The 21330-nt window shown below is 43.3% G+C and overlaps 1 protein-coding gene across 2 annotated transcripts; it reads left to right on the forward strand.

Moving 5' to 3' along the window:
- Nucleotides 1-2738: 2738 nt before the first annotated feature.
- LOC116947190 (heme-binding protein 1-like) lies at nt 2739-20831 on the forward strand. Of its 2 annotated transcripts, none has more exons than XM_076070553.1 (6): nt 2739-3072; nt 5208-10783; nt 12529-12701; nt 14708-14837; nt 16241-16415; nt 17499-20831. In XM_076070553.1, exons 3-6 carry the CDS (start codon nt 12558-12560, stop codon nt 17674-17676), a joined length of 627 nt encoding a protein of 208 aa, XP_075926668.1. In that variant the 5' UTR covers nt 2739-3072; nt 5208-10783; nt 12529-12557; the 3' UTR covers nt 17677-20831. The 2 variants fall into 2 exon arrangements, with proteins under 2 accessions (XP_075926668.1, XP_075926667.1); XM_076070552.1 differs by having other exon boundaries at nt 5208-10711.
- Nucleotides 20832-21330: the final 499 nt, after the last annotated feature.

The raw sequence follows: 21330 nt of genomic DNA on the forward strand, positions 1-21330 counted from the left end.
CAGGTCCAGGGGGGGTCCGTGGGGGGGGTGGTTCTGGGTGGGTCCGAGTGGTGTCCAGGTGGGTCCATCGGGGGTCCAGGATGGGTATTGGGTGGTCCAGGGCGAGGGAGGGCTATAGGTTCGGGCTATATGGTGGCTATATGTGCATTACAGGGTAGGGCCAGGGCTATAGGGTCAGGGCTGTAGGGTCAGGGCTATAGGGTCAGGGCTGTAGGGTCAGGGCTGTAGGATCAGGGCTGTAGGGTCAGGGCTGTAGGGTCAGGGCTGTAGGGTCAGGGCTGTAGGATCAGGGCTGTAGGGTTGAGGTGGCCATGGGTGCACTTTTGGATCTTCACAAGCCTCGTGATGCCCTCTCGTGGACAAACGCACAACTACAGCTGCTGCACTGCTGGGAACAAAATAACCGACCAAGAACGACAGCCTCTCCACATAGCCGCCTCTCCACATAAACAATTCGAGTGGCTCGACTCATCTCGTCAGCCGCACGACCTTCTGAGAATGGTCGTTAGATATTAAAATAAATGTTTAAATACGTTCCCACCTTCCTCTGGTCTTCGCACCTGATTGACTCACAAGTGACTACATCACATTTATTTCCTCTCTTTAAGAACGAAACAGGAGGATTTCTCCACAAATCTGTCTGTCGTCTGATGATGCCGGTTTGTAATTACCGGCGAAACGTCGTACTCAGATTGTTAATGTTGTGGCTTGGCTCTCCAGCACACCGGTGTGCTGTACTAGTGACGAATTGGCATTTTTGGTTTACGTGACAAACCTTACTAATTGGCTGTGTCGGGTGGTGGCGGGTTTAATGACACTTATATTTACGCGATTTAATCCCAAAAACATGGATAATATAAAAAGATTTAATCCCAAAAACATGGATAATATAAAAAGCCTACGAGTTTTCATAATGTGTACGTGCATCCTAAGTGTAATGTGTTTTTTTATTATAACGTTATTATAACGTGATGAATTGCAACGTATCTGTTGCAATGCCTCCTTTTCATATCTGTCCACTGGTTTGTTAATATGCACCGGAAAAACTGGGATAACCATAATGACGGATTATGAAAATAATTTGTATTTTTGATTGGCAAAAACAAACGAAATGGCCATCACTCTTGACATTGCATTTGCATCTTTAAACGTGGCAAATGCTGCCTTATTTTTATTAGTTCTTGATGTCAACAGAACCAGTGTTAATGCAGACATAACTTCACGCAAAGCGATGGAGCGTAAACAGAGGAGGGAAGGACATCACCATAACAAAATGCGTGGCCTTAGGGCACTCTTTCCTGGAAACGATCTTCATCTTTGGGTAACGTACGATGTTCGACAGTGATTAAAGTTGAATGCGGAAAGGGGGATTTTTGACTTAGGATGAGTGTAGAAAGTGGTGAATTGCTTTTACATATTCAAACAAAAATGTAAACGGTCATCGGCTCTAAAGTTGCACCGGCAAACTCCACTCGTGGGTAAGTTGCACGTGGAATGAATGCGGCACTGCTCAAAAGCGTTATGAATTGTGGCACCCCCAACAGTGTTATCGGGCTTGCTCTTGTAGTAGTATTAGGTCCGGAGTAAATCTATTGTATTAAGGATAGCATGTACAACAGAAATCCATTATAATCCATGTTGATATGGTGTGTGTGTGTGGGGGGGGGTATCGAGGATCTTGTAATCCGCGGCAAACCGCGTACGTTCGACAATGCACGAATATTTTAACACTCCCACCAGTTCGGCTAATAAAAAAATGTCATATAATAATGTGCATACTATATACTTCTGAATGTTATGCCATATATAATGGAATACATTCATTGTTATATTATGTAGAAATTACATATGTATAGAGCAATCAACGTAGTTATGTAGAGTATGGTGGGGAGGGGATGATAGGGTGGGGAGCTACAATGCTAAATTAACCACGTTTGATTAATTCTGTACAATTAACACACATACACTATGCAAACGAATACATTTACAGAAATATACAGCCACAAAGAGGTTCTACAAAAAAACTGCATATTTATTTATACTGGAAGAATCCGATGAGCTATTAAGCTCTTTTCACAAATGTCCAGTCATATTCTTGGTTCGTTCGGTAAAGTCACGTTGAAGGGAAACAATAAAATAATAAAATATATAAAACAATAAAAATTCTCACGACGCTTCGACTGTAACACAGTCATCATCAGGTGTGAAAACCAACGGCAAGAAACATTTTATTATTTTATTGTTTCCCTTCAACGTGACTTTACCAAAAGAACCAAGAATATGAATCACTGCAGTCGCGAAAGCTTTAAATCAAAAGATGTCCAGTCGTTTCACAGCGTGGTCCAGATGTCTTGTAACCTCCAATATGATTCTCCAAAACTTTCTATTTTTTTAAAGTAAGGGTTATTTAAAACAGAAATGAATATGCAAAGGAAAAAAAATGATAAGCCACTTTGTTGAGCTGTTATTTTGTGGCCAATAGCCCAGTGGGCTTTACTTGGAAGATTTAAAATAATTAAGTTTTATTTGTGTATATTTTTAAAGTGAATTGTTTCCCCTTCATATACTTTGCACTCTTGTCGTATTTTCGTATTGTTGTTGTAACGTCCTGACCCGCCCTTCCTGGACACCTGTGAACAAGAGCTTCACAGCTCATCGGATTCCTCCACTGTAAATATTTTGATTCCGCTCCCATCACGTGGCCACCACGCCTCCTTCCTTTACCAAGATGGCCGGCAAACTCGCTCGCCTGACGTCACAAGGGCTTTTTTTCAATTAAAAACCCCCCACGCGTGACATGACGTCATCCTTCCTGAACAACTTCACAACGGAGACGTGGGACGCGCCATTGACACCTGCGCGAGCGGTCGTGGCGACCCGCCGTCCTTCACCAACAGCAACAACGACAACAACAACAGCAAATGTCGATGAAGCTCACGCCGGAGAACTTGAGGAAAGGCCTCGCCATGATGTACGCGTTCGGCACGTGGACGCTGCTGGGCGGCATGGCCTTCGTGTACTGGAGCGGCGGTAACAAGGCCGAGCCGAGCGCGCTGTCGCCGGCGACTCAAGGTTAGTTGCAGGCCATCGTCACCACGATGATGGTTGCCGGACGAAGGCTCCCTTCCTCTCCATGCCGCAGCAGCAGCAGCAAGTTCTTGCGAGCCAGGCACGTTGCCGTGTTGTCCCGATTGTAAGAAGCGTGCCCTCCCCTCCCTCCCCGTGTCAATAAAGTTACAGGAATCTGGTGAAACACGCACCTACCGGGGTATAAGACGCACCGCCCTGTTCCCCCAAACAGGGGGGGGAGACACACAAATGCGTCTTAAAACGCGGGGAAAACGGTACTAACAGCCGTCAAATCGCAACCAAGTGAGATTGTCACCACAGTTTGCCCGTGCCAGTCTAGGTGCACTTTGAGAGCGTCACGTGGAAGTGTAAGGCTCGCTGATAGGCCACGCACGGTACAGACCCACAATGTGTTTACGGGTTTGAATTACAATGTGCAGTTATCGAATTAAATGTGTAAATTAACCTGCGTATGGTCTCTGATCCACGTGTTTCCATTATCCAAAGTATGCGTCTCTCAATGCTTCGTGCACTTATTCAGTTTTGGTTCCACGTTTGTTAATTACCACGTCTGATGCCATATGTCATAGCAGGCAGTATACGCACCCATTGAAAACGTTCTCCTCTACAATCTTGGAATTTGTAGCGCATGCCAGGTGGTAGTGCGACGGAATTCTGGAGGCCTTCATGCAGCAGTAGACAATGCAAAGCGACGTTGATTAGAGGGTCTGAATGTAACAGCTTCGAAAGTCACTCCAAAACGAATGGGACGATTTACGTGAAGAGGAGTGGTGGACAATTTCAACCGAGAAGATGGATTATGGCTTAGCAATCATTGGAAGGATTTCATAAACCATTTCGGGTCTTAATTGATTGTTCACGCTTACGGTGGCTTTCAGACCGCATCCATTATTTTCGTCTCCCCCCCTCCTCTTTTCCGAACATAGATGGACTCATATTCTTAGTTCTTTCGGTAAAGTCACGTTGAAGGGAAACAACAAAATAATAAAATATATATTAAACAATAAAAATTCTCACGACGTTTCGACCATAACACAAACGGTCGTCTTCAGGTGTGTTGGTTTGCATACATTTATTTTTAAACGGTGCATTTATTTTGCACCGTTTATAAATAAATGCACCGTTTAAAAATAAATTTATGCAAACCAACACACCTGAAGACGACCGTTTGTGTTATGGTCGAAACGTCGTGAGAATTTTTATTGTTTTATATATATTTTATTATTTTGTTGTTTCCCTTCAACGTGACTTTACCGAAAGAACTAAGAATATGAATTACTGCAGTCACGAAAGCTTTAAATCAAAATAGATGGACTCGTCCATCAGAACAAACTGTCAAATCGCTCTCCGTGGTGCTATCGTTAATAAAAAAAATAAAAAACGCCACTTTTTTCAAAATTTATTGCTGTGGTTTTCACACCTGATGATGATTGCTTGCGTTGCAGTCGAAACGTCGTGAGAATTGTATTGTTTTATTATTTTATTGTTTCCCTTCTACGTGACTTTACCGAAACAACCAAGAATATGAATCCCTGCAGTCACGAAAGCTTTAAATCAAAATTTTAGGAGTGGTGGAGTCTAGATATTCCGGGAGTGCAGGTGATAGGCGATTAGCATGGTTGGCTACGTAAGGTGCGAAAGAAGTTCAACGTACAAAGGTTGATGATGGTGACAGTACGGAACAAGGGCCTACGGGGGTTCAATCGCAATGACTTCCACGTGCTGTGTCATTGCAGCAGTAGGCCGGATATCGATTCACATCTCACAGAATTGCATCTATTCGAGGTCGCAAATATAGGCCTCGATGCCGTCCAACAATCGATTCGTCTTGGGTTCGTTTGTTTCAGTACTTTGACTCCTTTCAAGCGTTTGGTCCCGTTTGTACCGCTTTTCTGGCTCGGTTGTGTTTATACGGTACAGGTACGGTCTAGTTCTGTCTCGTGTGCATGTTCCGTGGCGTTTGTTGTCTCTCGTGATGACTGTGTTTTGTTTCGTTTTGTGTCGTTTGCACTCTTTGTCTTGATCTGTCTTTCTCGTGTGCACTGTTTGTCATGTTTGTGTTCTCTCGTTCTGGCTGTATATGTTTCTAAAACCATTTGTGACGTCTTCTTTTGCAGATCCGAATTACAAGAAGCATGTAGTGGAGGTGAACAGTCACATGTACAGTATTCAAATAGCTTCAACAGTCCCCGAGGGCTGGGTGCCATACTCAACGCGCATCTATAACAAGGTCCAGGAATTGTTTGGAAGTGGAAAGTGAACTGATTTATCATGGAATATTTGCAACAAACCGTGATGAAGTCAAGATATTGGTGAAACGCAAAGCATCGGGAGGCAAACTGTGCTATCGGTGTTATAACACGAGATGAAGAAATTGTCATTTGTAACCCTTGCAGAAAGCAGTGCATAAAACTCTTTGTTTTTTTCCCGGTAAAGTCACGTAGGTAAAAAATAAATGAAATAAAATAAATGAAAACTAAATTAAATCACGACGTTTCGGGCGCAACACAAGCGCCACACAAGCGCCCGAAACGTCGTGATTTAATTTAGTTTTCGTGTATTTAATTTATTTTTTACCTTCATGACTTTACCGAAAAAACCCAAAGAGTATGAATCCTTGCAGTCACGAAAGCTTCAAATCTCGAAGCAGTGCATCAACCAGTCATAGGCTTCTCATATGCCCTGTAGAGAATGTTCATAGCATATCACCAACATTTACCTTCTTGCAGCCTTACGAAGACAAAGTAAAACCCCTGTGTTTATTGATCGTTTGTGTGTGCAGTCATTGTTGATTGGACTGATAATACTAATTTCACTTGAAAAAAGTGTTTTTGTCATGGATGATTATCTCCATATATATAAAAGGCAAAGTTGTGAATATGTGTGTCTGTTTAAAAAGTTTAGCGTACTTCCCGAAATGCAACAAACTTGAAATTTGCCATGTGGGTACTTTCCGGACTGCACACCATGGGGAGGGGGGGGAGCTCAATAATGCATTTTGTTTTTGCACGGCAAGTGAGCTGTGACATCAAATCTGTCACGTGACCCGCGCATGTGGAAGCGTAACGCATTGCAGTGTAGTGGTTAGCGCGCCGCGCTACGAACCTGGCGACCCGAGTTCGATTCCCGCTCACGGCCACCACCGGTGACGATTATTTTAACCGGTCCTGGGCCTCCCCTAGGTCGACTCAGCCTCAAATGAGTAACTGCTGTGGTATGAACATCGCCACTGGGGAGACAGGCAGCCGCGCGTGGTGGATCCAAGTCCCGGGCGAAGCCGGGTAGTACAGCTAGTCTGCAATAAAACTCGCGATTCAAGCGATGCTGGCTCACTACTGTAACCTGAGCCCCACCACCGCACAATTAAAGTACTCTACATTTGAATACTACAAAGGTGACTGCTTATTGATTTGAAGCATAAATCAACTTGTAAAACGAAACATTTAATATTTATTTTATTTTCTATATGCTGACATGTACATTTAACATGTCGGCTTTTGCGGTCAATGTGAGTAATTGATTTTTGGGTAAGATCGCGTGAGTAAAGTGTGCGCCTTACTCTTTCTCCAGCTGACACGGCCAATTTATAAAGTCATGTGACCAGACTTGCAAATGTATTACTGCTTTAGCACACCGGTATGTTGTAGAGCAATCCGCAACCGGCGATACGTTGTACCAAATTTTATTTAGTGTTGTGAGTTTTCTCTCCAGCATACAGGTGGTGATGAAGCAGCAATCAATTGGCACATTTGTTCACGTGACAACTTCATTAATTGGCTGTGTATGGTGAAGGGTCTGTGACAAAAATGTTACTTGTGCAGTCTGACCCAAAAAATGTATTATGAATCATGTAGACATTGTCTTGTGCAACCTGGTCTCATTGGCAAATGTGTTCTGTTGTGCAGATGAACAGCTAACTTGTGTTTAAACGAGAACCGAACATTAAGAATGATTTCCACAAATTCCCTGAAAAACAATTGTCTGAGCACTGTAAAACTGCATTTGAAAGCGTTTAAATATATTTTCCTCACGTCAAATAAACTGATATAATGTATTGTTGTAAAATTACATTAAAATAACCACGATGTATGTTTATGCAGAAAAGCATTAATGATTTGGAAAGATTGTTTTCATTGTCAGTCTTGCATTTGGATGTTTGACCAATGCCATGAATGAGAATTTGGCATGCAGAGGAAATTGGAGTGCCGGTGAAGACGTGCATATTATGGGATAACACTCAAAGCCCTACACAGATGGATTCAAGGAACTAGTTATCACGCATTGCAATAACTTATGCGTACGAGGGAGTTAAACTCCACACATATCCTGGGCACCTTACATTCTCTTGCAATAATTATGGTATGTAGGACAAATACAAGGATGGTAAATGGTCTGTAAACAGATCACTAGATTGTCTTACCTGTGCAGGTGATTGTTAAAAGATCACTCAGTCAAATACTGTACTTATTTTTGGGTTAAATCGCGCAATGGATGCCTCGATATATGTATATCTCCATATATAAAAGGCAAAGTTGTGAATGTGTGTCTGCTCGAAATGTTTAGCGTACTTCCCGACATGCAACAAACTGAAAATTTGCCATGTGGGTACTTTGCAGACTGTACACCATGCAAAAATTATAAAAATACACTTTAGTTTTTTACGGGGGGTAGCTATATAATGCATATATTTTTTGCACGGCAAGTGAGCTGTGACGTCAAATCTCTCACGTGACCCGCGCATGTGGAAGCGTAACGCATTGTAGTGTAGTGGTTAGCGCGTCGCGCTACGAACCCGGCGACCCGAGTTCGATTCCCGCTCACGGCCACCACCGGTGACGATTATTTTTTACCGGTCCTGGGCCTCCCCTAGGTCGACTCAGCCTCAAACGAGTAACTGTTGTAGTGTGAACATCGCCACTGGGGAGACAAAGGCGGACGGGTGTGGTGAATCCAAGTCCCGGGCGAAGTCGGGTAGTACAGCTAGTATTAAATAAACGAAGTTTTGGGAAAACGCACTTTGGAGTTTGTTACCATTATTTTACACACACAGTAAAATCAGAAATAAACAATAAATATATTTGTCGATCTACAGTACTATATAAATAAGAATAAAGTGCTTAGCTATGTTTTTTAATGTCAGTTTTTAATTGTAATACTGTACAGTATAAACATTTTGAATATAAATTGTCTTTGTTTACAATATGAATGGTAAGTTGTGCAGTGTTTACAATATTAAATGGGACGTCATGAAGGCTGGGAACACATCCTCGGTACAAATATTATTCAACATGCGACGTTTTAATATACGACTGAATATCGAGGTATGACTACTGCACCTTTTGAATACCGGATTCCCCAGAGGCGCTTGGCATTTTGTGCGATGTATGTTTATTGGAATGCAGTTTAGCATGTTAAACTACGCAGGCACACATGCACCGTCTGAATACTAATTGCAAAGTTTGTCCTCGGGCTGTTATTCTGCTTACTACCAAGGATTTAAGAAGAGTGGAGCTGCTAAAACTTGCTTTTATGAGATTAGCTTATTACCAGTATTTGCTATATATTTAAAAAAAAATGTATTCCCCCACTCACATTGTGTCTATAAGAGGATGCAATTTCTTTATTTAAGAAGCTTTCAAATGGCTTTCTCCTTTTTTAGTTAATGCCTACAGTATAAATGCACCTATTTGTAATTGTAGTGAGTCCAACTGAGTCGCAGACGTTTCTCTTTAGAGGCAACGCATGTATTTTTTTTATTTAAAGCTTTCGTGACTGCAGGGATTCATATTGTTGGTTCTTTCGGTAAAGTCACGTAGAAGGGAAACAATACAATAATAAAAATATAAAACAATAACATTCTCACGCTCAAGGTGGCTTTCAGACCGCATCCATTATTTTTCGTCTCCCCCCTCCTCTTTTCCGAACATAGATGGACTCGTCCATCTGAACAAACTGTCAAATCGCTCTCCGTGGTGCTAACGTTAAAAATAACCCGTCACTTTTTTCAAAATTTCTTGTGTTTTTCACACCTGATGATGATTGCCTGTGCTGCAGTCGAAACGTGATAATTGTATTGTTTTATATTTGTATTGTATTGTTTCCCTTCTACGTGACTTTACCGAAAGAACCAAGAATATAACACACGTATTGTAACATCAACGCGTTAACACAAAGGGGTAAGTGCCCCTTTACCAGATACAGCCTCGGGTGGTGACTACCCAGCTAACTACCCTATATGTAGGAGTTACAGCTCCGAAGGCTCTGACCCTCACTCGGGTCCCGGCCACGTGTTGATGCCTGTAGAGCTTCAGCTTGTCGAATGCAGGGACCCACCTTATATTCTCACGGGTTGGGGCCACTCCGCCCTTGGCCCCGCCCACCTTCTCGAGCGTTCCAGCTCCCTCTCGATCGCCCCCCCCCGAGAGCTCTCCTTGAACACGTGATCACCCCCTAGCCCCCTCACCTGGGGCCCACTGTGGACACTCCGGATCACGTGTCTACGGGGTCAACCAGAGTGCCATGGCCCGGGGCAACCCTGGGCCGACACTCTCCCACTTCCCCATGTGGAGGGGCCCGCACTGCACGCTGTGCGTGCTGCCCGCGCTAACCCAGCGCTCACCAAAGCCCCGCTAGGGCTGGTACTACACCTGCCGTGCTATAGTACAGCCGGCATCACACAGCAACACGCACGATGCTGTCCGCGACGTAGGAACATGGCACAGTGACATCCCCTATGTCACTACATAATCGTTGAGGTAATGAATATCTTCATTTTTCTGTATTCTTTGATACAATTATCAGAATGTTTACTGTCACTGGATGAGCCTTGGTGACAAGCCCGTCTCCTTACCTGACATCCTCATTCGCTATGTTTTATTCCACTGTTGGATGAAGGCATCCATATTTTGTAACCATCCCTTATGGTCCTCTGATGCCACAATCCATCTTTCTGCTGTAGATAATGCTCTCAACACTCTCCATGTCGTTTAACCTCTCAGGAGTGAGTGTTCCTTTGGCTTCCATCCCATCATCAATTGTGGTGAATAAATGTTTATAATTTGCTTTGGTTCCCTGATGCATGTATTGTCACTTTATCATGTTAATTCAAAGCATGCATCTCTCAATCGGCATTACGTTTGTATGTTAAGCAAACATGGCCTGCAATGCAAAGTGGTTGGACTACCACCCCTATTGTCGGACGTGTTTTGTGTGCTTATTGTGCCAAGATAAGCGTAAAGTACAGATTTGGCTAACTCTTGTTATTGTCCCGGCGAACTGCTAACGTTAAAAAAACCACACACAGACAAAAGCCCTCTCTGCATGACACATCAAACCCGCGTTTGCTTTTGGATGCTCACAACCAAAAAGGCAGAGCTTTCCAGGCGGGATTAGGCGTGGGATTTGACGACTGACTGGGAAAGCAGTAACGCGAATAAACACCGATCCAGTGTGAATCGTGTGGGTGGGAGGACACATTGCATAATAACACGCATCATTGGAAGGGCCGTCCGTTCCCGCTTGCCACACGACCTAACTAACGCCCCTTAGCTGATGCCGTGTGAGTTGCTTGGCTGCGCGGACAATTCACGCAAGCAGCCTTCTTCGGCTCGACCACACAAAGGTAATTGGACTGCAATACCCTTCAAGCGCCCAAGAGACTAACACCAGTGAATTCGTTAAACCACCTTCGCAGGTGATTGCTTGGGGTGGTGTGTGTGTGTGTAAATTAGTACCTGGTGCAGTGTGTTAACAACATTTAGGGAGACCAAGGCGGCCGGGAGTGGGGGTTCTGACCACGCCAACCCCACTCATAGGTGCGATGTCCCTTTCTTAAGAGGTGCTCGCTGATAGCACTTGCCCCAGCACTATATGTAGGTTATACGGGGGGCCTTTGTCTTTGTTAGTGGTCACCATAGCCTTCGCGCTGTTAGGTAACGCGGCTCCTTCACACTGTAGGCTCGGTTTGGCGTGATGTGTCGACACTACGATATATCCTATGATATAAGATCCACGATGGTTTTATAATAGTTTTTTTTTTAAATACATACAGCAGCGGGAATAACTTCCGTAGCCTTGACGTGGCATTTGGTGACCGCAATTGTGAGCACATCATCGGACATCGTAAAGACGAAACAAAAAACCGATAAAATTTACGAAACTCTCCTTAAAATTTCTGAAAGTGCGATTTTTTTAATTATCCGAAACTCGCCCCCTTAAAGTCAAGCGAGCCGCTGATCTCAACTTTGAAACCACGAAACCACACGTGTTCGTACAGGGTACAACGCGTTATATTTTGTGTGCGTTACGTGCAGCAGTTGCGTCGTATTGTGTCATTCATGTTGGTTTTATTATGCGTTTTGGTGTAATGTGTTGGGTGTATTGTGTGTATTATGCGTTCACGCGTCGTGTTTTTATGGTCGTGAAGTAGTACACCCTGGTTTACATCGGGGATGCGTTTGTGAAATGTGCAACGACGAACATCGAAACGACGTAGATCAAAGCGATTTACAGGTCAAACATGATAGTAGTGCAAAGTACAAGGATGGTAAACAAAACACCCAAACACATACAACTTAATCATCCCCATCCTGCCAGGGAAAGTCCAGACAGACAGGAATCCACCCAGGTTATCCAGCCAGAAAACCTTTTTTTCTGAAATGTATACTGTAGTTTGAAGTGTGATAATGTCAATGTATTGTGTGGTGTTTTATGGATATAGTTTTATAAATTGTGTTTTGCGTGTTTGGATTGTGTTTGTTATGTAATATATTAAGTGCAGTGAGTGCGTTGTACCTTAATATGCATGCTTATCCTCTGTCTCCCAGGGTTCCATGGTTACTCTGAGCCAGCCTTGCAATTTTGAGCACCAAGGCTGGCCTGTGTATAAAAGAGAAACTATCACTGACTGAGATTGATCACTTGTGAACAGGAGAGTTGCTTTGACACATAAACCCACCCCCACCTCATCTTAAATGAGAAACAGTGTCGTTGCCAGGTTGAAAATATTCCCCTCTGGTATCCGATCAGTGCAACGGAAAGGCCTCATGTGGCAATCCCCAACCTTGAGTTATGGTGCACGTCTTCCTTACCTCTGGAGTTATTCTAATAAATTAAGACCCCGTGGGCATCATCTGCTGCTTACTAGCGTACACGTGTAGGAACCAAAAAGCCAAAATATAATAATAACCTTCACGACTCTCATGGTGTGGGGAGGCCCTCATCCTGCAATGGATTGGACAAAAGCCATGCATGTATATATATACACAGACATCACAGTGATACACTCCGCTACTCCTGACTCAGTTGTCTGGCTTGACCACCTGAATGTGAAATTGTAGTTGTTGCTCTCCATCTACATTAGCCATACGAAAGAAGAAGTATTGTATTCCAAAATGTGTAGGGATATTGTCATGCCTGGCCCATGTGGTGTTGTGACAGCTCACGAGAGGTGACGCGTAGCCCACGGCATGCTGGCTGTACTCGTACTGCCAGTACTGGTGCTGGGTTGGACCATGGCGGATGCTTCTGATGCCAAGGTGGACGCTGCCGAGAAGCCATGGTTCTGTCATGATTTGGATTGTCCTACATTCACTCTGGTGGCTGAGCATGAAGTAAGTTTCTTGAGATCATGTACAAACGTGTGTGTGTGGTAAGTACCAAGTATGATTGATGATAAAACGTAGTGTGACTTAAGGCTGGAGTTGCCACAATATTGATGATGATGATGCTGGGAAATCAATTTCAATTATTGGCCACAGCTTACCAATAAAGAACCAGCTCGCATGAATTTAACTTGTTTAATTTTGTCACAAGGACGGTTAATCCCCATTCGGGAAATTCTGCCCATGGGTAACCCAGAATTAACTGCGGTTCAGAAATGTACCCCCCCCCCCCAAAAAAAAATGACATTCAAGTGAGTTCGTAAAAATATTACATTTAGCAAGAGAAAGGGTAAATTGGATTTAGTGAGCGTTACTTTGTGTTTTTGTAGATTTCTAGACATTCCAGCTGTGGGTCATAAAAAAAAGTTCCTTTCTTATTTGCTGATTACCTCGGGCACTTTTTGGAAAAGTACCCACGACATATGGTCATCAACAAAAAACTACGAACGAAATTAAAAGTGCGGAAGAATCGTGGAGAGCAGTGCCGTATTATCCTAGTAGAAAAAGTAGCTACATATGCTACGGGCCCCGCACTTTCAAGGGCCCTGCGCTAAATGCTTTCAAGCTATCAATTCCGGTTCAGTGATTCTGCACTTGCTCTATTACTATAGTACTATACTGCCTTTGTATAGCAAATAAAAAATATACAATTTACGATGCAAGTAAAACATTTGTGTTTAGCTTAATCCGGCACTGGTGGAGAGGTGTATGCTTGGAATTACATAGAGGAACAGATAGAGGAACACGATTTCGAGAGCATACACATACCTATCAACCCCTTATCAGTGCCTACCTTATTACAGACCAATTTGGACCTTATTGGTAACTCCGTGCCCTTTTAAATCTCAGCGTTCATCCTACAATCCCATCACAAGGGAGAACACACAAACAAATAGACAAAAAATGTTGTTGCCCGTATCGAAGCGGCTGTACGCCGTATGGACCTGCAACTCAATTTCCCTGTACAAGAATACGGGGTAAACCGTATGGGTTGACACGGTATGAATACGTAATTCAGACAGTACGTGTCAACCTGAACTGATAATGGCCAACGGTCAAGAATCGTGATGGGAGTGGCAGCCAAGGAATGAGACATTTCTGAGAAGACGCTCAACTGAAGAGGAGCCGCGATCAAATCAGTTTGCGAGCAGATGCTCCGTAGATTATGCAATCGCAGGATAGGGAGAGATGGTGGCAGTTTTGCGGGCGAGGCCCTTAATCCAGCAACATATTGACCGTGGCTGACCGTAATAATACATTTTATTTGTGAGCGCTTTTCTGAATACTCAAAGACACTTTTGATTTAAAGCTTTCGTGACTGCAGTAATTCATATTCTTAGCTCTTTCGGTAAAGTCACGTTGAAGGGAAACAATAAAATAATGAAATATATATAAAACAAAAAATATTCTCACGTTTCGACCATAACACAAACGGTCATCATCAGGTGTGATGATGACCGTTGGTTTTTTCACACCTGATGATGACCGTTTTTGTTATGGTCGAAACGTCGTGAGAATTTTTATTGTTTTATATATATTTTATTATTTTATTGTTTCCCTTCAACGTGACTTTACCGAAACAGCTAAGAATATGAATACTAAAAGACACTTTCATAAAAGCAGCAAAAACCTACATCAAATGGTAAAAACAGTAAAAACACATCAAACTTAGCTAAACATTAAAAACAATTAAAAAAAGGTGAGTTTTAGACAACGTTTTGAACGCTGGAAGGTCGGTGCAGTCACGGATTTGTTTTGGGAGAGAGTTCCAAAGTGAGGGGGGCAGCTATAGAGAAGGCTCTGTCACCCAACGATGACGAGCCGTATTTGACTCAAAAGTAGATGTGTGGTTTTTTTTATTCTACCTACGTGACTTCACCGAAAGAACCAAAGTGTATGGATTCATGCACTCACGAAAGCTTCAAATCTGGATTGTATGTGTGCTGCTTGTGCAGGGCTTCCAGGAGAGGGCGTATGAGGCCACCCGATGGGTGATGACCAGAGTGGAGGGCAAGCCGTACGAGCGAGCGGTTGTCGATGGGTTCATGATTCTCTTCCGTTACATCGGTGGCTACAACAGAGGAGGTACTCGCCGAACTTTTCCCTCCCTTCCCTCCCTTACCCTTCCCGCCCAGGGGGACGCAATCTCCAGGTCTTCCTCCCCGCCCCGTTGCTTCTTCTCGTTGCGCGCACGTTCTCTGCTGTGGTTGTTGCAATGGGAAAGATGAAATAAAACAAACACAAATCCACAACAACGACGACGACGACTCTGTGCACCTCTCACCCCCCCTGCGAACAGATGGTGTTGTTCAACTCCCAAGCCAACCCTCATCCAATTGAACACCTTTGGGGGGCGTCCATAAATGACGTCACGCACCTAGGGGGATTGGGGGGGGTCAGACATTTGTGACGATGTGTGACGAGGGGGGGGGGGGTGAGAAATGTGACGTCACATCAAAATGTGCAACTTTAAATAAATATAGACAACACGTTCTACTTAATTAAATATACTTTTTAATAAATGTTTTATCCTACAACATCAGAGTGTGCAGCGCCACATTAAATACACACTACAATGACAATAGTTAAAAGCGATTTAAAGCATGTTTTATATATATTTTTTGGGGGGGTGTGGGGGGGGGGCAGAGCTTTGTGACGTCATATTTGAGGGGGGGGGGCTGACTTTTTGTGACGCTGTGTGACGAGGGGGGGGGGGGTCAAAAATCGTCCAAAATCGCGTGACGTCATTTATGGACGGTCCCTAAGGTATAACCCATCAAACCATCTGATCATATTTGATACTTGCGCCATTCTTGTAGAGCAAGGCTATTGCGAAGGAAGCCATCCTTGACAGACGATTACAGTCGGCAGTGGTTTCACATTAGGGGGCAATGTTCTTACGTGGCTTTACCCAAGCAGGAAATGTGTGAGTAGTTTTCAAATATGCCAACACACGTGGCCTGTACCAAAAAAGCAAATTGAATTAAAACAGAACTCAATATTTCAAGAGCCGCAGCGGCGCGCGTGAATAACGTTACGAAGCAGTCCTTAAAGAGCCTCTCGTGGCTCCGGAACCGCAGGTTGCCGACCCCGGGGCCTAGACCGTTACAATAACTTAATGGGATCTTTAATGTCCGCTGCGAAGCAGACGATGCACAATTTCCATTTAAAGCTTTCGTGACTGCAGGGATTCATCTTCTTGGTTCTTTTGGCAAAGTCACGTAGAATGGAAATAAAACAATAAAAATAAAACGTGATAAAATAAAAAAAAATTCTCATTTTATTTTATCACGTTGTATTTTGTTTCCATTCTACGTGACTTTACCGAAAGAACCAAGAAGACAGACGGTGCACACTTTTTTTTTCTGTTAATGTCCCCCCCCTCCCCCCCGTAGTATTATCCAGCGCGGCCGCTGGGCTCAAACCGCAAACCCCTGCAACTAGCGGGCGATCGCCGCGGTCATGCGCGTTCGGTTTGTCCGCTGCAGGCGTGCGCGTGCCCATGACGGCGCCCGTGCTGTGCCACGTGACGCCAAAAGGCGCGAGGGCGGAGCACAACCTCACCGTGTCCTTCTTCGTGCCGCCGGGCTCCGGGGAGCCACCAGCGCCCTCCGACCCCCGCGTCGAATTCACCTCCCTGCCTGCGATGACGGCATTCGTCAGGTAGGCACGTCCCACGTCCCACCACTATGTCAGGTGTGCACGTCTCACGTCCCACCCACCACCGCCAGCACCGCCCTTGGCCACGGGCGTAGCCGCACTGCGGAAGTTGGGGGTGGGTCTCCTACTCATGAATGGTTCCCCGGCGGTGGTTGGCGGCTACATTGCAGAGGCACAGTGACCCTGCGGAGTGCAGGGGAGTTGTGCGGTGAGCGTGTATTACATTGGGCGAGTGCACGCACGTGGATTACGGTTCAGGGCAGCCGTGCTCCATGCAGACTGCGCATATTTAACGGGCAGCACATGCACGAGTGCATGAATGAATGCAGGAATTGATGAATGAACCCACGTACGAAAGTGAAAATTATGAAATATTCGAACGCATAAATGGTTGCACGGATCAAGGAATTAACGCATAGAAGATTTAATGAATTTCAAATGTTGTGGTTATCGCTTAGGCCTGTATGAGGAGTGCTGGGGGTGTCTTGACACCCACGACACCCACAGTGGCGGTGCCTCCTGCCCTTGGCCCAACTGAGATCGTTCGACCAGTGCAGATTGTGTCACTTGTAGTTGACAAGTCATTTTTCTTCTTGTCGTCTTGTGTTGCACCTGCTTCATTGGTTTATAAAGCTGCATTTTATTCCAATGAGAAAACCCGCTGTAATGTACACGATCGATCGATACCCTTACATTGAATGGATTGCACTTATCCAATTGAGATCTAGTTTACTAAGCATTTCGATCTCCAATCAGTGCCTGTGGTGCAATGTGTGAACATCAGCACTGAAGGCAAACAAATGAGGCCAGACGTGAGTCTGGCAAGGCCACCTCCTCGGGTGCCACGCTCAGTGTAGGCACTTACTGGCAGCACTCGCCAAATGACGATCTTGGTCTTATGTGCATGCTATGCACATCAATATATGAGGTGTATATATTTTTAGTTTTCTTTAATTTTAAAGCAGTGTTATTGACAGATGCGTTGAGTTTTGTTGTTGTAATTATTTGCGCTTTGACCACCACTGCCTATGCGGGAACGAGAGAGAAACAAATTACGTGAGGCGTTTCTTCTGAATGTCGTCGCAGCTCCTTTGATGGCTATGCAATGGAGAGGGACTGGCTGCATCAATCCCAGCTGCTGGCGAAAGCCTTGGACGATGCCAAGCTTCCGTACCAGCTTGGCTCGTTCCACTCTGCGGGCTACGATCCGCCGTTCCGCCCAATTAACCGTCACAATGAGGTTTGGATCATGAAAGCTGAGTGAGGGGCGAGGCACCGCTTTGTAGAAACCCCCCTGTGGGGTGGTGTGCCACTTACTCGCTGGGTGATCGTCTCACATCGCACTACCTTACACTAACATTTCTGCCTCTCGACCCCCAGTCCTCTTGGTATCCTCAAAAGTTCAGCCTTTCATTTTTAGCTACGTTTAAATTGCAGACCCGCACCTCCGATTAGCACGGTTGGCTACGCACGGTGCGAAAGAAGTTCAACATGCATTCATACGTACGTACAGACCAAGCACTATGAATTCGGAAGTTATATGCAGTAAATGTATGTAGATATATTGAACTTCTTTCGCACTGTACGTAGCCAACCGCGCTAATCGGAAGCTGCGGGGGGAAGGACAACAGACTAAACAAAAAAAGCAGTTCTAAAGAAATGAGTTTTCAATCTAGATTTAGAAGTGCATAGCTCCGGTGGCTTCCTAATATCGGAAGGAAAAACATTCCAGACGGCCGCAAAAGCACGCAATGCCCCATCTTTATTCGATGGCAAGCCAAAATCCGCTGCAAATACGTCTGCATTTGGTCTACTGTGTTTTTCTTCAGTTATACCCAGACGCAGTGGGCCATTAAATGTTGGTGGAGATGGGAACCACTAGTGTAATATTAATAATAAAAATTTAAACCTTTAACACTTTTGACCTGCTCATTATAAAGATTATAAACTGCATAACCACGCGTGCTTCTCTTCCACCCTCATTCCCCATTCTGCCTCCCACCCCCTCCTCAACCCCCACAGATTTCTGTGCCCTACCAACATATTTATCCCCTGGCTGCCACTAATTATAACCCGATTTGTGTGATCTCAGTGGATCGTGAAACCCATCGCAGATTCTAGAAGTTGTGTCATGAGGATAAGTGGGTGCTGTGAGAGACACGCAACACAACCGCTGATTTTTTCGCTTTAAAAGGGCTCCCTCGCCATAACCAGAAGGCGACATTGCCTTCACTGTGCAATTTAATAGCTCGTTTCTTATCTTTGAACGATTTCATATAATATTTACATCTGGGATAAACTCAGATGCAGAATCAAATTACCAAGGCTTCATGTGATGATTCATTCACCAGATCAGGCTGACTCATCACACTCTGTAGCCGTGAGACGTCTATTTTTTTAAATCTCATGCTCACCTGGGGTTTACATATTTTGGCTCTGATTGAATGCTCAGATGTAGCTGTTGTGAGTTCTCTGATGTTGTGAGGCATTTTTTTCCCACGGGTAGACATTTGTTCGACGTGAAAATATAAACTTTTGGTGGAAGTTGCGGTGACTCTAATTGAGAAATATTTGACGTTGTGTAAAACATTATCATTGAATTCTGTCTCAATTCAAGGCATATTGTTAGTTTTAGGTGTATGTTTTTTATATTCTTAGTTTTTTCGGTAAAGTCACGTTGAAGAGAAACAACAAAATAACAAAATATATATAAAACAATAAAAAATTCTCACGACGTTTCGACCATAACTCAAACGGTCATCATCAGGTGTGTCGGTTTGCATAAATTTATTTTTTAAAACGGCACATTTATTTATTTATAAAAATAAAATAAAAAAAACGTTGGCGTCACGCGCAGCGATTGGCAGTTTGCCCAGGACTAGTCCATCTAGTGCGTTGTACACATTGAGTTTTCAGGACTAGTCCATCTAAATAGATGGACCATCTAAATAGATGGACTAATCCTGGGCAAACTGCCAATCGCTGCGCGTGACGCCAACGTTTTTTTTATATAAATAAATAAATGTGCCGTTTTAAAAATAAATTTATGCAAACCGACACACCTGATGATGACCGTTTGAGTTATGGTCGAAACGTCGTGAGAATTTTTTATTGTTTTATATATATTTTGTTATTTTGTTGTTTCTCTTCAACGTGACTTTACCGAAACAACTAAGAATATGAATTACTGCAGTCACGAAAGCTTTAAATCAAAAATGTATGTTTTTTGTTAATTATTTTGTCGTGTATGACAAAATAACTAACAAAATGAGTCAAATATTCAATATTCTTAAGGAAGGAAAAGAACCAAGCATTTAGAATGCACTAAGCAACAACATTAAAGTAATTCAGAGTCGAGGTCATAAGGCCATTTGGAAAGGTTACCCGGGTGCATGCTTCCCGGGTAGCATAGCGATAGAGCCTTTTTTTGAGAATGTCATTACTTTGTTACGTGCACGATGAAATGTATCCTCTTTCCTGGCAGGCACGTTTTGCATAGGTTATCGGGACAATAGCCTAGCCTTCTGGTAATTGAGCAACGAATTCTGGTGTGCTTTCACATATTTTATTAAAACATTGTGCAGCCTAAAGTAGCAGACATGCCATTTTGTCATCTTTCCACATAACGGGCGTTTTAATTTGAACGATATACCGTGGAAATATTGTACTGCAGAAATGTTAACTTTGCAGAAATTAACGATGGGAATATTAATGTTGACTTAAAGCTTTCGTGACTGCAGCAATTCATATTCTTGGGTCTTTCGGTAAAGTCACGTAGATAGGTTCAAAGAAAATAACAAAAAATAACAAAAAAAACTACGATGTTTCGATCGCAACGCAAGCGGACGTCTTCAGGAAGATGTCGTAGTTTTTTTGTTTGTTATTTTCTGTTATTTCCTTTGAACCTATCTACGTGACTTTACCGAAAAACCCAAGAATATGAATGTTAAATTTTTATTTAAAGCTTTCGTGATTGCAGGGATTCATATTCTTGGTTCTTTCGGTAAAGTCACGTAGAAGGAAAGCAATAAAATAATAAAAATATAAAACAATAAAATTCTCACGACGTTTCGACTGCAACACAAGCAATCATCATCAGGTGTGAAAACCACAGCAAGAAAAAACTTTTTTCATTTTTTCTTGCTGTGGTTTTCACACCTGATGATGATTGCTTTTTTCTTGCTGTGGTTTTCACACCTGATGATGATTGCTTGTGTTGCAGTCGAAACGTCGTGATAATTTATTTGTTTTATATTTTTAGTATTTTATTGTTTCCCTTCTACGTGACTTTACCGAAAGAACCAAGAATATGATATTAATGTTGCGTTGTACCGAACGCTATCATTCGCTATTGCGCATGTTCATACGGGTTGACTATAAATCTGTCAGTGTATGAAATAAAAAATATATAACGCACAATTCTTGAACTAATTATCTGCACTCACTTGGCAGGCCTCCGTCTCACGTTTATAATTACCCGTCACTTGTGGAGTTGCGGGGTGTTCCTGTGTGTATGAGAAATTTGACTCAATGCATGTCGTGTTATGACTGTTATTCTATCCTGTCTTGACTGGATCTACGTTGCTTTTTGTTTCAGTTTCATTTATTTGGTATAGCCCTGTGAGCCATTCGGCTCTTTAATCGGGTGCAACCGCAACAAACAAAAACATGAACAAGAAAAACATCTTAAAGTGACTATGAGCAAACAGAAAAATCCAGGAAAAAACAGCAAAGTCTTCCAGAAAAAAAACCGTATATCAATGCTGTGTGCAAAAATCCCAGTGGGATGCAAGTCAAACAATAACAACCATAAGACAATTTAGATTAAAGTTATCAGTCTAACTCTGTACTACAACAAACAAATATGGCTAAACCAAAAACTTTTCGAAATCACCAAAATAAAGTTTTAAAAGCAATG

The sequence above is a fragment of the Petromyzon marinus genome, chromosome 29 (assembly GCF_048934315.1).
Source record: "Petromyzon marinus isolate PM22_M1 ecotype Great Lakes invasive population chromosome 29, UKy_Petmar_22M1.pri1.0, whole genome shotgun sequence".
NCBI lineage: Eukaryota > Metazoa > Chordata > Hyperoartia > Petromyzontiformes > Petromyzontidae > Petromyzon > Petromyzon marinus.